The sequence below is a fragment of the Xiphophorus maculatus genome, chromosome 2 (assembly GCF_002775205.1).
Source record: "Xiphophorus maculatus strain JP 163 A chromosome 2, X_maculatus-5.0-male, whole genome shotgun sequence".
NCBI classification, from domain to species: domain Eukaryota; kingdom Metazoa; phylum Chordata; class Actinopteri; order Cyprinodontiformes; family Poeciliidae; genus Xiphophorus; species Xiphophorus maculatus.
The window spans coordinates 30,731,546-30,744,438 of NC_036444.1; the positions used below are offsets into that span (position 1 = coordinate 30,731,546).

Consider the following 12,893-nt stretch of genomic DNA (forward strand, 5'->3'; position numbering starts at 1 on the left):
AGTTTTGAGAGCCACGTTTCTTTCTGTGCCTGGCGTCAGTGTGTGAAGGCCTTGGTGTACTACGATGTCCAAACGTGCCGTCTGGACCTGCAGAACGATAAAGGTGACACTGCATTGCATATAGCAGCTAGATGGGGATATGAGGGAATCATCCAGGTTCTGCTGGAGAACGGAGCAAGCACACACATCCTCAACAAGAATAGAGAGACTCCACTGCAGTGTGCACTCAACTCTAAGGTGAGCCATAGACTCAAAGGACTTAACTGCAGGAGAATGTGTTGCATAATCTTCAGAATGAAGGTCTCACTTCAATGGTTTTGAACAAATGCTGGAGCTTAGAAAAGGTGAAGGTGACAACATCTGGCATCATTTCTTTGTCTCTAAAATATAAGAATAAAAAGCAAGACAAAATGAATGAGACCAAGTATCAAAAATACTGCAATCTTTAAACCCACCCCCATTTTGATCATGTTAAATCAAAGTTTGAACAACTTAAGACTCAACAGAAAAAAAACAAAAAACAAAAAAACAATCTGCATGGTGTAAAACCCAAGGTAACACCAGGCACAAGGCAGGCAGGACCGACACCACTTCCTCTTTAAATTAAATTTAAATTAGTACCTCCCAATAATTAAGGGAACTATTTTGAATGTTCCCTTAATCATTAGAGGATTAGGGGAACTAACCAATTATTCATTATTATTATTCACTGTTTTGTAATAAACCCTCTTCTACAATTAATTTATCATAGAGCTTAATGATTTGGATTCATATGTGAAATGTGTTATTGGGAGAGGACAAAAATGATCAGTTGAAGCTATTTGTTCATTAACTGGGATAATGTATTTTTTCTTTTTGCCCAGCTGTTTAGTCCATATCATTTCATTTCCCTGCAGATCCTCATGCTGTTGAAGTTGACACAGAACAACCATCAGCACAGCAGAAATGATGTGAGTCTCCACTACTTCTATATCGTCCTGTTCTAAGTTCTTCAATAAACGGCATCTAAATGTTACAGCAGATAGAGGTGTTATTACTGAGAAGATCCAGAGAAACAGAGAAGTTTGTGCTTTGCTTGTTCAACTGATACCTGTCAGACTTTTAGTATGTAAAAACTGATTGATAGCAGTAATGAATGACCTACACTTAGATTGAGTGTTTAATTACAGTCTTAGTATTAATAAACACAGAAATTCTTCAAGAAATCCACATTTCTCAGCTCCATAATTGTTCTAGTGAATATTATTCTCCATTTTGTTCTTAACCTGTAAAGCAGATAAAGCATTATTTTTGCAGAAAATTGAACATAGAAAAACAAATTCAGCTGATCCAAAACCTTTTTGAGTGTAAATCTTTTTATCCAAATCAGCTTCACACAAAGAAATCAGGTCTCAAGGAGTCTTGTTGTAATGATCCAGTTATTTATTCTGAATCATAGGAACTTTTTATCTGAATGATATTGTCACCAAACTGTTACTCTGTTAAAACCTGCTCACTCCCACCTGCAGGCGGCAGTATTTTGTACACTTTCTCACACTGCTGCCTCAACCTTACTTGATGTCAAGTTATATCGAGCCTGTCTCCTTGTTATTCTTTTTTTTCTGAACTTTTTTGTCTATATGTAAATAATGGAGGGGCATTAAGAGGAAAAAATGTCCCAAATGTCCTTGTAGACATTCCTATAAGTTGCACCACAAAAATCTGTGATTTTGATTAGAGGGAAAAATTACAAAACCATCAGGATTGATTGATTTGATAAACCTTTGGCTCACTTTTTGCAACAAGTTTGATCCAGTACCAAAACAGAACCTTTGTGTGCAAACAGGTTTGTTCACAGTCGGTGAGTTTTCATTCTAACATCTTGTTGGACTTTTTTGGTTTCCTTTTCTGCCCTCAGTCTGCAGGTTGCTCCCCTCTGGCCTCAGACTGCAGCAGCCGCCGCTCCTCTGTCTCCAGCACGTCTTCCATGAGCTCTGAAGCCAAGCCTGAGGCTGAGCGTGTTCGACACCGAGAGGTGAACAAAAACACACACTAACACACACACACACAGAGCAGAGTCTGCCAAATCCATATCTAAACGCCAGAAGCAGAACCTGGGATCCCAACAGTTTTATGGCTTAATGCTGCTGAACAGAGAGAGATGCTGCAGTAGGAACCTGACCTCCAGCCGTGCTGTCTGCTGCTCCGTGCTTGTTTTCCAGGTGGAGAAGTTGCTGCGAGCCGTTGCTGATGGTGATGTGGAGATGGTGAGTTGTTTAAACGAAGTGAGCTGATCTGAGCTCTTTTCAGTTAAGGGCGGTTTGTGAACCATTTTGTGTGTCTGGGTTTCAGATGCGCTACCTGTTGGAGTGGACAGATCAAGAGGAGGATGAAGGAGAGCTGCAGTCTGAGTCACACCTCTGTCATCCACTCTGTCAGTGTCCAAACTGTGCTCCTGCTCAGAAGGTTTGACAGGGTTTGTCTGAATGAAACTTTCTCCAGTCAGAAGACAGACCGTTTTGTTTAATGGCGTCTCTGGTGCCCTGCAGCTGCCTCTGCAGCTGGCTGGAGCGCTGGGCATCAACAGCTGCAATGCAGATGGCTTCACGCCTCTCCATGTGGCCGCCCTGCACGGCCACTCATCCCTGGCAGCGCTGCTGATCCGCCACGGGGCGAACGTCAACGTCCGCACCATCCAGAGCGCCACCCCGCTTCACCTAGCCAGCCAAAACAGCCATGTTCAGGTAGGAAGGGCCCGGTACAGCTGGGGACAATGCTTCAGCAGGGGATGAGTCCCATAAACAGCAGATCATTAAGTGTAGAAGTCAGCTGAGAGACAAAGGTGCTTTCAGTTTACTACGTTTAAAATAGAGCAATAAGGGAAAAAGAGGCTTTTTTATTCTGTATCCTGATCCTCAGAAATATCATGATACAGTTTCAACTTAATGTTGCAGTTAGTATCTGCAACTTAATATCTGTTTCAATACAACTAAAATAACAAATTAAACATTAATAACTAGTGACATGTTTTATGAGATTGCTATGTACAGAAACATTACTCTCAATAAATAAAATTAAATATAAATAAATAAAAATTTCACTTCTATAGCTTGTTAAAGAGTATTGATCTTAAAAACAACATTCTCAGTGCTTTTCAAGAGTTGAAATAGTTTTCAGTACAAACATAAAATGACTTCTCTGTAAAATGCTTAAATAAGCATGGCTTAGGCCAGGGGTGCCCAAACCTTTTGAGACCAAGATCTACTTTTTCTCTCACCAGCCGGCTGAGATCTACCTCATGATACAAAGACATAAAAATTGTAAATTAAACTCTATTGACTTATTTTATATGCGAATATACAGTACATCAGTTATAGCAGAAGTATTAAAGTGATAGAAAACCTAATGCAATTTCTTCCTCAGTGAGACTCTGACACTGGGAGCAGGTTACTGGTTTCTCAGTAAGAAGCTGGTTGCAAACCTGAGGCCAGCAGGTGTCAGTCAGTTATGGTAGATCTGAAATTTGGTTTGATGACCTCAATATGAGAAGCTATAGACTGCTAGGAGGAACCAAAGAGCTCTGCAAAGGTAAAGGCAAATCTTCTAAAGTTGGGATATAATTAATTGAATTTCACATAATTATCGCGGTAAAAGCCATTTGTTTGTTAAAATTTTATGAAACATATTTGTCCTATTTGATGTTTGTTGTGAATGACGTATACTCACAAACGAACGAGGTAATTAGTCTAAGTTTGTTGTTTATTGAACATTTAGAAACTACAGCGGTTGTAAAAGATAAACAAAGGTAAAATAACCACTCGTACTATTTTACTCTCTCTCTTTGTCATGTAAGCACACCCGTTGCCGTGGCAACCGCCTGCGCCCCGCAAGCTGAGCAAAGATTATGGTAAAAGCATAACATTCCGTCCGTTACGACTGTCCGCGATTGATATTTATTTCTCGATTATTAATAAGCGCTCCCCTGAACACAGCGGTGTTTGATTAGCTAATTTAAACACCTGCTCTGCTAGTCAGTCGGTCTTTGAGTCGCCTTTTTTATTGTTAATGGAACTGAAAGGCACTGAATTGCGCAACACCTTGTTGAAACAATAATTACTGAGAATATAAATTTTAACAGGTTTTGTTGATTTAAAAAAATATATATTATTCTTTAATGAAGCTATAAACATTTAGGATAAGCCTGTCAGAAGAGGAAGTGCTGGTCTCAGCGTCCTGGCGGCATTCAGTTTGTCACTTACTGCCGAGATCGACTCAAAACCTTCCCGCAATCGACCGGTCAATCGTGATCGACGTATTGAGCACCCCTGGCTTAGGCTATGCATATTGTTTGTGTTATGAAGTTTTGCAGACTAACTTTATTATTGTTGTTGTCATTTTATGTTCGGAGATACAAACTACAATTATTGTGTTCCTTAGTTCTAGTCTCAATCTAGCAGAAAAATTATTGTAATGACAAGATGCACTGTTTTATTGCACATGCACCGTCTGTGGAATAGAAAGTTATTCGTTTAGGTGCTGACATCTGTTTGTGAATAAGTATGCTTAAGATGCATTTTTGTGCATTTCCTAATGCTACACATGCCATGAATTATGCATGTTGGAAGTGAACCTCTATATCCAGTCTGTAATTTAAAGATTTATAGTAAGGCTTTGGGTTTAACCCTGCCTGCCCAGTGAGGATCCAACTGATGGAAATGTTTTCCTGAATGCAAGTGAGCATCCATTTTATGATGGTCTATGTGGTGTTGACATTATACAAACTGTCTGGCCAGAAGAAAAGGCTCCACCTGGATTTAAACGATTAAATGGAAGGTGGTGATCTGATGAGTTCAGATATGTTCCCTGTTCCCTGATGGACCCTTCATGTATAGTATCATGAAGGGTTAGGGACCCTAACTCAGCACTAAGATCAGCTGGTCAGGTCAAAGTTATGAGGTCGACTGACTACCTGAATACTCAATGACCAGATAATTTTATCAATGGATTTTTGTCTTCCCTGATGGCATGGCCATATTTGAAGTTGACAATGCCAGGGATCATTGGGCTGATATTGTGACAGTGGGTACAGTAGAGTCTGAACTTTAACCCCAGTGGAAGTCTTTGAGGTGTTCTTCAGAATGCTTTGGACAGTGGCAGATATGGGTGAAAAGTGAATGCTGCACTGGATAGAAATAACTCTTGTCACAGTGCAGGAGCTCCATGAAACAGACAAACCCTGCCATGGAGGTGGTGTTGTGGTGCAGGTTTAAAGCACAACCCACGTTGTCACAGGTTTGATTCCCGGCCTGTTGCCCTTTGCTGCATGGTTTCCCTCCCTCTCATTATCCACTCTCCTGTCTGACCTCTTTCAAATAAAGGCCAATTAAACATATTTCTGACATATTTCTATTTTGACATATTTCTGTGTTTTGCTGTTTAAGAATCAGGGTGTCTGGTATTCCAGTGTTTATATTCAATTCCTCTCTGATTAGGATGTCCAAAGGAAAATATACGCACCATTTCATGATCCCTGAATTTGTGTCTGTTACTGTTAGGTTGTGAGGTTTCTGCTGGAGTGCAATGCCAAGCTGAACAAAAAGGATCACTATGGAAACACCCCTCTGATCCATGCGTGTCTCTCTGGTAACCTGGAAACCGTCAGCATTCTGCTGCAGGTACATGCTCAAACTAACAGAGAGGGCTTTCCGGATAACAATTATTTACTAATATTCTGACAAAAAAAAATACATTTGTGTGCAGAGTAATGCTTTGGTGAACGTAGCAAATGTGCAAGGCAACACGGCTCTGCATGAGGCGGTGCGGGGGGGGCACCAAGCTGTGGTGGAGCTGCTGCTGAGGTCTGGGGCCTCGCCCAGCCTCAGAAACAAGAGGCAGAGGACGCCGCTGGACTGCGCTTATGAGTTTGGTGGCAAGGTTGTTCCTCACACACACAACACACAGATAAACATGAACCCAAGACAGAAGATCAGAGCCACACTGACTTTAGGATCACATAATAATACATTTTATTTGTATCTTGTGTGCCTTTTTCAACACTCATACAACAGAGTGTCTACATAGTTAAACATAAAAACAGACACAATATTGAAATACACAGTAGAATCAAGTACGAAATAAGAATTTAAAAGACGGTGCAATTGCAAAGGAGGCTTCTTGAAACAGATGAGTCTTGAGTTTGGATTTCAAATGTGGCAAAGAGTCCGCATTACTGAGATCAGTTCCAAAGGTTAAGTTTCGCTTCAAAATGCGATCAGACTGGACACTGGAAAAGACTGCTGTTCTGTTCATGTTGTGCTAAAAGGAGTTAGCCTATCAGAGAAGCTATTCCAGCCTAAAGTAGCATCTCAATGCTAAACATGTAGCAGCAGCACACACATCCCCAATGCCAACATCAGCGACCACTGTCACATTTCAGGAGATTCAGGAATGATCAAATTAATAAATCAAAATTTTTCTATATATGTATATACAGTGAACCCTCGTTTTTTGCTGGGGTTACGTTCCAAAAAGAACCCGTGATAGGCAAAATCCGCGAAGTAGTAACCTTTATTTTTTTTTACAATTATTATACAATGAAATACTCCATAATACATTGAAACCAAAGAACAAAACCTTTTTACAGGCCCAAATATTTGTTTAACAAATAAAAGTACTGTATAAGCATGTTTCTTTTTTTTTTACAAATAACTACTGTTCTGTAAAATAATAATTTTAATCATCAATATGAACTGAAGGCTTCAAATTGCGGAGATCAGCCCCCCCCCTCACCGCGACCCGAGTCATTGGATTAGAATGGGAGAAAATGAAAAATGATTATGAAAAAAAATATAAAGTACAGTAGGACAAATAGTGACTCATGTTTATTTCACTGCTCTTCTGACTGAGCTGCTACATCCTGACTCCGCTCTGTAGCGTTTTTTTCTTCTAAAGCCTGCGGTGCAGGTGTGTTTTTTCGAGAGAAAAACATAGTTATCGGTAGATGCCACTTTTTTTTCTTCTGGGCAAAAAGATTCTTGAAATTGCAAGAGAATTTGCAAATTTAAATTTGGCAAGCTGTTTTACGTACGTGTACATATTAAACCGCAACGTTATTGACACACAGGTAGAGAAGAAGCAGAGAAACTGTTTAGCCAATCAGAATGCAGAACACAATGCACGATGCAAATCCGTGAAGCAGCGAGATCGTAAAAGGTGAACCGCGATACAGTGGGGGTTCACTGTATATATACAGTATATGTGTATGTATATATGTATGTATATGTATACTGTATGTGTATATGTATGTATGTATATATATATATATATATATATATATATATATACAGCGCCTGGCTTTTTTGTGGCCAGCTGTTTAGCCGTAAGAAAACCTCTAATCAGTAAGGCTAACCAGAAAAAAAGGCTTCAATTTGCTAGGGAGCATAAAGATTGGACTCTGGAGGAATGGAAGAGGGTCATGTGGTCTGATGAGTCCAGATTTACCCTGTTCCAGAGTGAGGGCGCATCAGGGTAAGAAGAGAGGCAGGTGAAGTGATGCACCCATCATGCCTAGTGCCTACTGTACAAGCCTGTGGGGGCAGTGCTATGATCTGGGGTTGCTGCAGTTGGTCAGGTCTAGGTTCAGCAACATTGTGTGCCCAAAGAATGAGGTCAGCTGACTACCTGAATATACTGAATGACCAGGTTATTCCATCAATGGATTTTGTCTTCCCAAATGGAAAGGGGATAATCCAAGATGACAATGCCAGGATTCATCGGGCTCACATTGTGAAAGAGTGGTTCAGGGAGCATGAGACATCTTTTTCACACATGGATTGGCCACCACAGAGTCCAGACCTTAACCCCATTGAGAATCTTTGGGATGTGCTGGAGAAGGCTTTGTGCAGTGGTCAGACTCTCCCATCATCAATACAAGATCTTGGTGAAAGATTAATGCAACACTGGATGGAAATAAATCTTGTGACACTGCAGAAGCTTATTGAAACAATGCCACAGCGAATGCGGGCTGTAATCAAAGCTAAAGGTGGTCCAACAAAATATTAGAGAGTGTGACCATTTTTTGGTGGCGACTTTTTTTTGGCCAGGCAGTATATATACAATTTATTAATTATAGAATCTGCAATTAACTTTATTGAGACTTTTAATTGAGTCCCACTACCAGTAGAAGTCCAAACCTTTGTGTGTGTTTGTGGCCCATGCATTGTTCACATTTCTCCAGAATGTCATCAGTTTCCTGTTACTTGGCACATTACATCCTGCTTTCCTGTTTCCTCCTTCAACAGAACACTGAAACTTTAAGAGCTCTGCAGAAGGCATCAGGACTTTCACCAGAGGCTGAACCAATCAAACTCCTATCTGTGCCCAAAGGGGCTCTGGGTAATATTAGCCTTCTGACCACTGCAACTGTTTAACTGTTCAGATGTGTTAGGACACTGCTGCAGCTGTGGCCTGCTTCTCCTGTGTTGCAGCTCATTCATTGGTGCAGCGCCTGAAGCTGCAGGATAACTCCAACGGCCGGAGACACAAATTGGCTCAGTCTGCCAGCAGGTGGATCCCAACACATCCTTCACATTCAGAAGCATTTTAATAAGATCAAGAAGGATACACATTGTCATTAATATTTTTGTATGTTTTTTTTTTTTGCTTTAGGATGCAGCACATGAGAAAAGGTTCATCTGGTTCTCCCCCCAGGAGTCCACCATTTCTTAACCAGGTACATCCTACTTCCTTCTGTAATGAAGACTGACTGATCATGAAAGATCAGGATCGTGAAACACTATTAAGCTGAATGACTTTCACAGCAATCTGAGGATTGAAGAAAATTTTTTATTTAGTCAATATAAATAAACATATTGACTAATATATATAATATAGTTTTGAATGAATTAAGTTCATTAATTAGAGATTCTGCAATTAACTCCATTAAAATTGTTAAATCAATTGCATAAATCACTTGCATAAATACAAACACAAATGTTTGTACTTATGCAAGATGGCATAATTTACTAAAAGTGCAGTATTATGTGAAATCATGTTTTTTCTTTTAGCTTTATATCATGTTATGTTTTGGCCTCATAGAAAACAAACCTGTAGTGTTACTTTGATTCCTTCATGCATGTTTGAGAATCCTTTTATTTCCATGGCAACCACTCAGGCTAACAGATCTCGGCCTTTAACGTACAGTTGCTCCGTGGAGCTGTAGTCTCCAGCCAACCTTCTTTCTCACATAGCACCACTCCTCCACTCAGCTCCTTCAGACTAGCAGCAGCAGTTAGCTAGGTAGCTAACCTAGCTAAATGCTAGGTTAGCCACCTAACCTAGCAGGTGGCTAACCTAGCAAGTGCACATCTGGAAGTGCACATATGCTGAGCTCATTAAACAATCTACTTCTCAGTGCATAAAAGGGTCAATATAGTAACAGTATTGTGATGATGTGCTGAATGCCGACTGTCAGAAACAGCTGTAGCTTCTTAAAGAGACAGAGGCCCAATTTCAAATTTATTTTAAGTCATATTTGATGTACAGTGAACCCTTGTTTATCGCAGGAGCTATGTTCCAAAAATAAACTGCAATAGGCAAAAACCGCAAAGTAGTCAGCTTTATTTTTTACAGTTATTATACAGAACTATAGAACAAAATCTGTTTTCAGGTCCAAGCATTTGTTTAAGAAATAAAAATATAAACAAATAACTTGATAACACATTCTGTTCTGGACAGAGACAAGGAAAGGAGGAGATTGATTGACAGCCAATCAGGATGCAGAACATAATTCAAGTTCTTGCACTGTAAAAAAAAAAAAAAAAGATTTAAATAATAAAAAAAAGCATTAAAAAAAACTGCATTAAAAATCTGCGAAGCAATGAGGCCGTAAAAGTTGAAGTGTTTTTTAGTGAGGGTTCACTGTATACATCATATTCATAACAACTGAAAATAACGTAGTTTCTTGTTTATGTTGTAAAATGGCACAATGTGCCTGGAAAACTCATAATACTGCCCCTTTAAGCAGCTTGAGGGATTAAATTAAAGCTGTAAACCAATTCAAGAGATTTGATCCAGATTAAAACATCATCTTGTCTCTGCTGCTGGGCTCTTACATTTGGACAATGCTGATCAAAAGTAATGGACCTAGAAATATGTAGGCTTTTATTTACCAATTTACCAATCAAGTACAATTTGTATGTATTAACCGTTTATCTATAACAGATAATCTGCTGCTCTGACAGGAAGTGTGTGTTTGTCCAGCAGGTGAACCCAGAGCGGAGGAGGCTGAGACGAGGGGAGACCCTCGAGGTCAACAGCCACTTAGGAAGCCTTGACTTCTCACCTTGTCTAAAGGAGCGGCCCCTTGTTCGTTGTCACACCCTGGACGGTGGGGTACTGCCCCCAGACCCAGCTCAGCCCCCAGCCCACTCTGAAACTGACTGACCACTTATTATAAGTCAGTGCTGTGACAGCAGCTGGTGGGGCGGTGCAGCCAGGCGATGTGACAGCACAATCATTACCCCCTCCTCTAAATTTTCATCATAAGCTCACTGCACAGCAGAACCCCGGCCGGTCTCTGCAGGGTGACCTCCAGGCAGGTTCCTGACACGACAATTCTTCAGCACAAATCTGCATCACAGCAGGAGGAAAAGGGGATTTCTCACACCACTCTACCAGTTTAAAGCACAATGTGTTGGGTCACAGCGTGTGATCTGGTTTTATTTGCCCCAGCTTTTAGATTTAGGTCACTTTCTTTGGCTGATTGTTTCGTGGATGCACTGTTGGGCCTTTTTACACATATGCAATATTTTACTAGATTTCAGAGGTGGATATACGAAGAGGCTGGTTCTGCCCACAAAGCTCCGCCTTATTCCTTCTGTTTCCATTCTGATTCGGTCTGAATTTACTTAATCAACATAGGAAAGCTTCCCAATTTGAAAAAAGGAACATTTCAAGTCAAATGGTGGAATCCATCCTACAATTCTCTCCCACTTGACTTCCTGCAGCTTGATGTAACGTTGTGTGTGGAAGTCTACTGGAAACACAATATCTCCAATTTTTTTTACTAACTTACCTTTAATATCATGAAACATGAAATAATCCAGGATGAAATGCTGATAGATCATTCTTACACCATGTTACTAAATTAAATCCAGCTGTCATATTAGTCTCAGCTCTTCCCCTTCCTGTACTTTTCTCTTCTGAGTTTGGTGTTTTCATAGATTATGGAGTTGAGTGGTTAGGAGAATGATCAAAGGTTTGCATATAATTTATTCAATTGTTTATTAATATCTGGGGATTGTGCTATTCCTGCTCTTACGTTTTAGTGGCTAAAACCTTTTAGCCACTTGACTCTTCTAAAGTATAACAGATATTTCACTCCTGGTTAATCTGAAATAACCACATTTTCTACAACTAGTCTGAGTCAGACGTGGGAAATTAACTTAAATTTTCAGTTATAAAGGCAGGTATAAAACATTCCCCCAATGTCACAAATTGACAAAACATCCAGCAGGAGGTGGCGCCGTGTTGCACCAGGAAGCCTGTATGAAACTACCAGAACTAAAAAGTAAAGGAATGAGAGAAGGGATGCAATTTTCTTCAAATATCCTGATTAACACATCCTACTCAGATAACTAAAACTGTTGGATTGTGTGTGTTTGAATCAAGCTGCTACATCTGAACCCTGTAACCATGTCTGACCCATAGAACCTCTAATGGGAAAAAGGGATGCAGCCCATTTCCTCATGTTGGCTTCACACTGTCTGAATAGTTTCAGTTTAAAACCGAACACCAAACTTTATTTCAAAACGGTGCTTAGTGTTTTATTTGTCCTCAAGACCAGATTTAATTGACTACAAGATGTTAACTATATTGTTCATGAGCATCAATCGGTTTCAGTCTGCTCAGATGCACTGATGAGTCTTCATTGCAGTTTGCAGCTTCTCCATGACTTCCTGTGCTGACACGGCACGCTGTGAGGACGTTAGTCACATGACTGCAGCTGTCTTCCAGTCCACAGCGTCAGAAGGACAGAGAGTTTTCTGTCAGCTGATGAGAGCCGCTGCTCCAGCTCAGCAGCAACACATTCATAGGGAAAAGGAAGTACATCCTCTCTTTTCCAGGGTTCACATTTAGAAATGTTGAAGTTTAAATGTCCAAAACTGTACAAAAACCATTCATACTAAGTCACTACTTATTTGACAATTTGCAGAAAAGCTCATTGAAAGTTCGCTTCCTAAACTCTAGATATGATCAAAATACACACGCCCCTGGATTTCAAAGGGAGTTTACTTCCTTTTTACTGGAACTCAGTTATGCAGTGTTTTAATAAATGTGTCATCCTTGCAAAGCTCCTGATGTGCATCTCAGAGACCCGAGGCACCAAAACACGACACGGTAAAATACATAAAGGGGTTCTCATGATCAATCAGAAAACATGTTGATATCTGCTGCTGGAAACTCAGGCTTTAATCTGGAGATGGAGCTGATGTCTGATAGGATGCTGCTGCAGGCAGCTCATGCAAACAGATGGATCTGTTTGCATGTCAACCATGTTTATCCTCAGCTGTGTTCCAGCATGATGACGGCCTCAGTACTGTATGTGTTCCTGTTTTACTGCCTGATGCTGAGCTCTGCAGTCAGCCTCACGCAGGATGTCCATTATGTTTGTTCCTGTTCCTCCTGTGAGTTTTTCTCCAAACCTGTAGGGAATCCTACAGAGCCAAACCTTTTTTCTGGTCTAAGCTCAGAGTGTGAAAGCCTGCTGGTCGTGTTTTAATTATTCTAATGCACTGTTTTCATTTCAGGTCTGAAAGTTAAAACTGCTAAATGTGCCTTATTTATTTACACCCAAAATATTCAATAAAATACATTTTGATGAAATCCATTTTTTTTAATCAATTTCATTTGTC

At 40.2% G+C, this 12,893-nt stretch overlaps 1 protein-coding gene across 5 annotated transcripts in view; it reads left to right on the forward strand.

The window, feature by feature from the left end:
* ankrd27 (ankyrin repeat domain 27) overlaps window positions 1-12,864 on the forward strand; it is a 33,582-nt gene extending 20,718 nt beyond the window's left edge. For 4 of the 5 annotated variants that reach the window (XM_023347231.1, XM_023347217.1, XM_023347227.1 and 1 more), the window contains 12 exons: window positions 40-237; window positions 897-950; window positions 1,898-2,014; window positions 2,202-2,246; window positions 2,332-2,445; window positions 2,529-2,723; window positions 5,535-5,654; window positions 5,740-5,913; window positions 8,280-8,373; window positions 8,466-8,544; window positions 8,647-8,710; window positions 10,240-12,864. In XM_023347231.1, coding sequence (XP_023202999.1) covers window positions 40-237; window positions 897-950; window positions 1,898-2,014; window positions 2,202-2,246; window positions 2,332-2,445; window positions 2,529-2,723; window positions 5,535-5,654; window positions 5,740-5,913; window positions 8,280-8,373; window positions 8,466-8,544; window positions 8,647-8,710; window positions 10,240-10,422 — 1,437 coding nt within the window. In that variant the 3' untranslated portion in view covers window positions 10,423-12,864. The remainder of the gene's footprint in view (window positions 1-39; window positions 238-896; window positions 951-1,897; window positions 2,015-2,201; window positions 2,247-2,331; window positions 2,446-2,528; window positions 2,724-5,534; window positions 5,655-5,739; window positions 5,914-8,279; window positions 8,374-8,465; window positions 8,545-8,646; window positions 8,711-10,239) is intronic. The other variant, XM_023347221.1, reaches the window with a different exon arrangement.
* The last annotated feature ends 29 nt before the right edge of the window (window positions 12,865-12,893 follow it).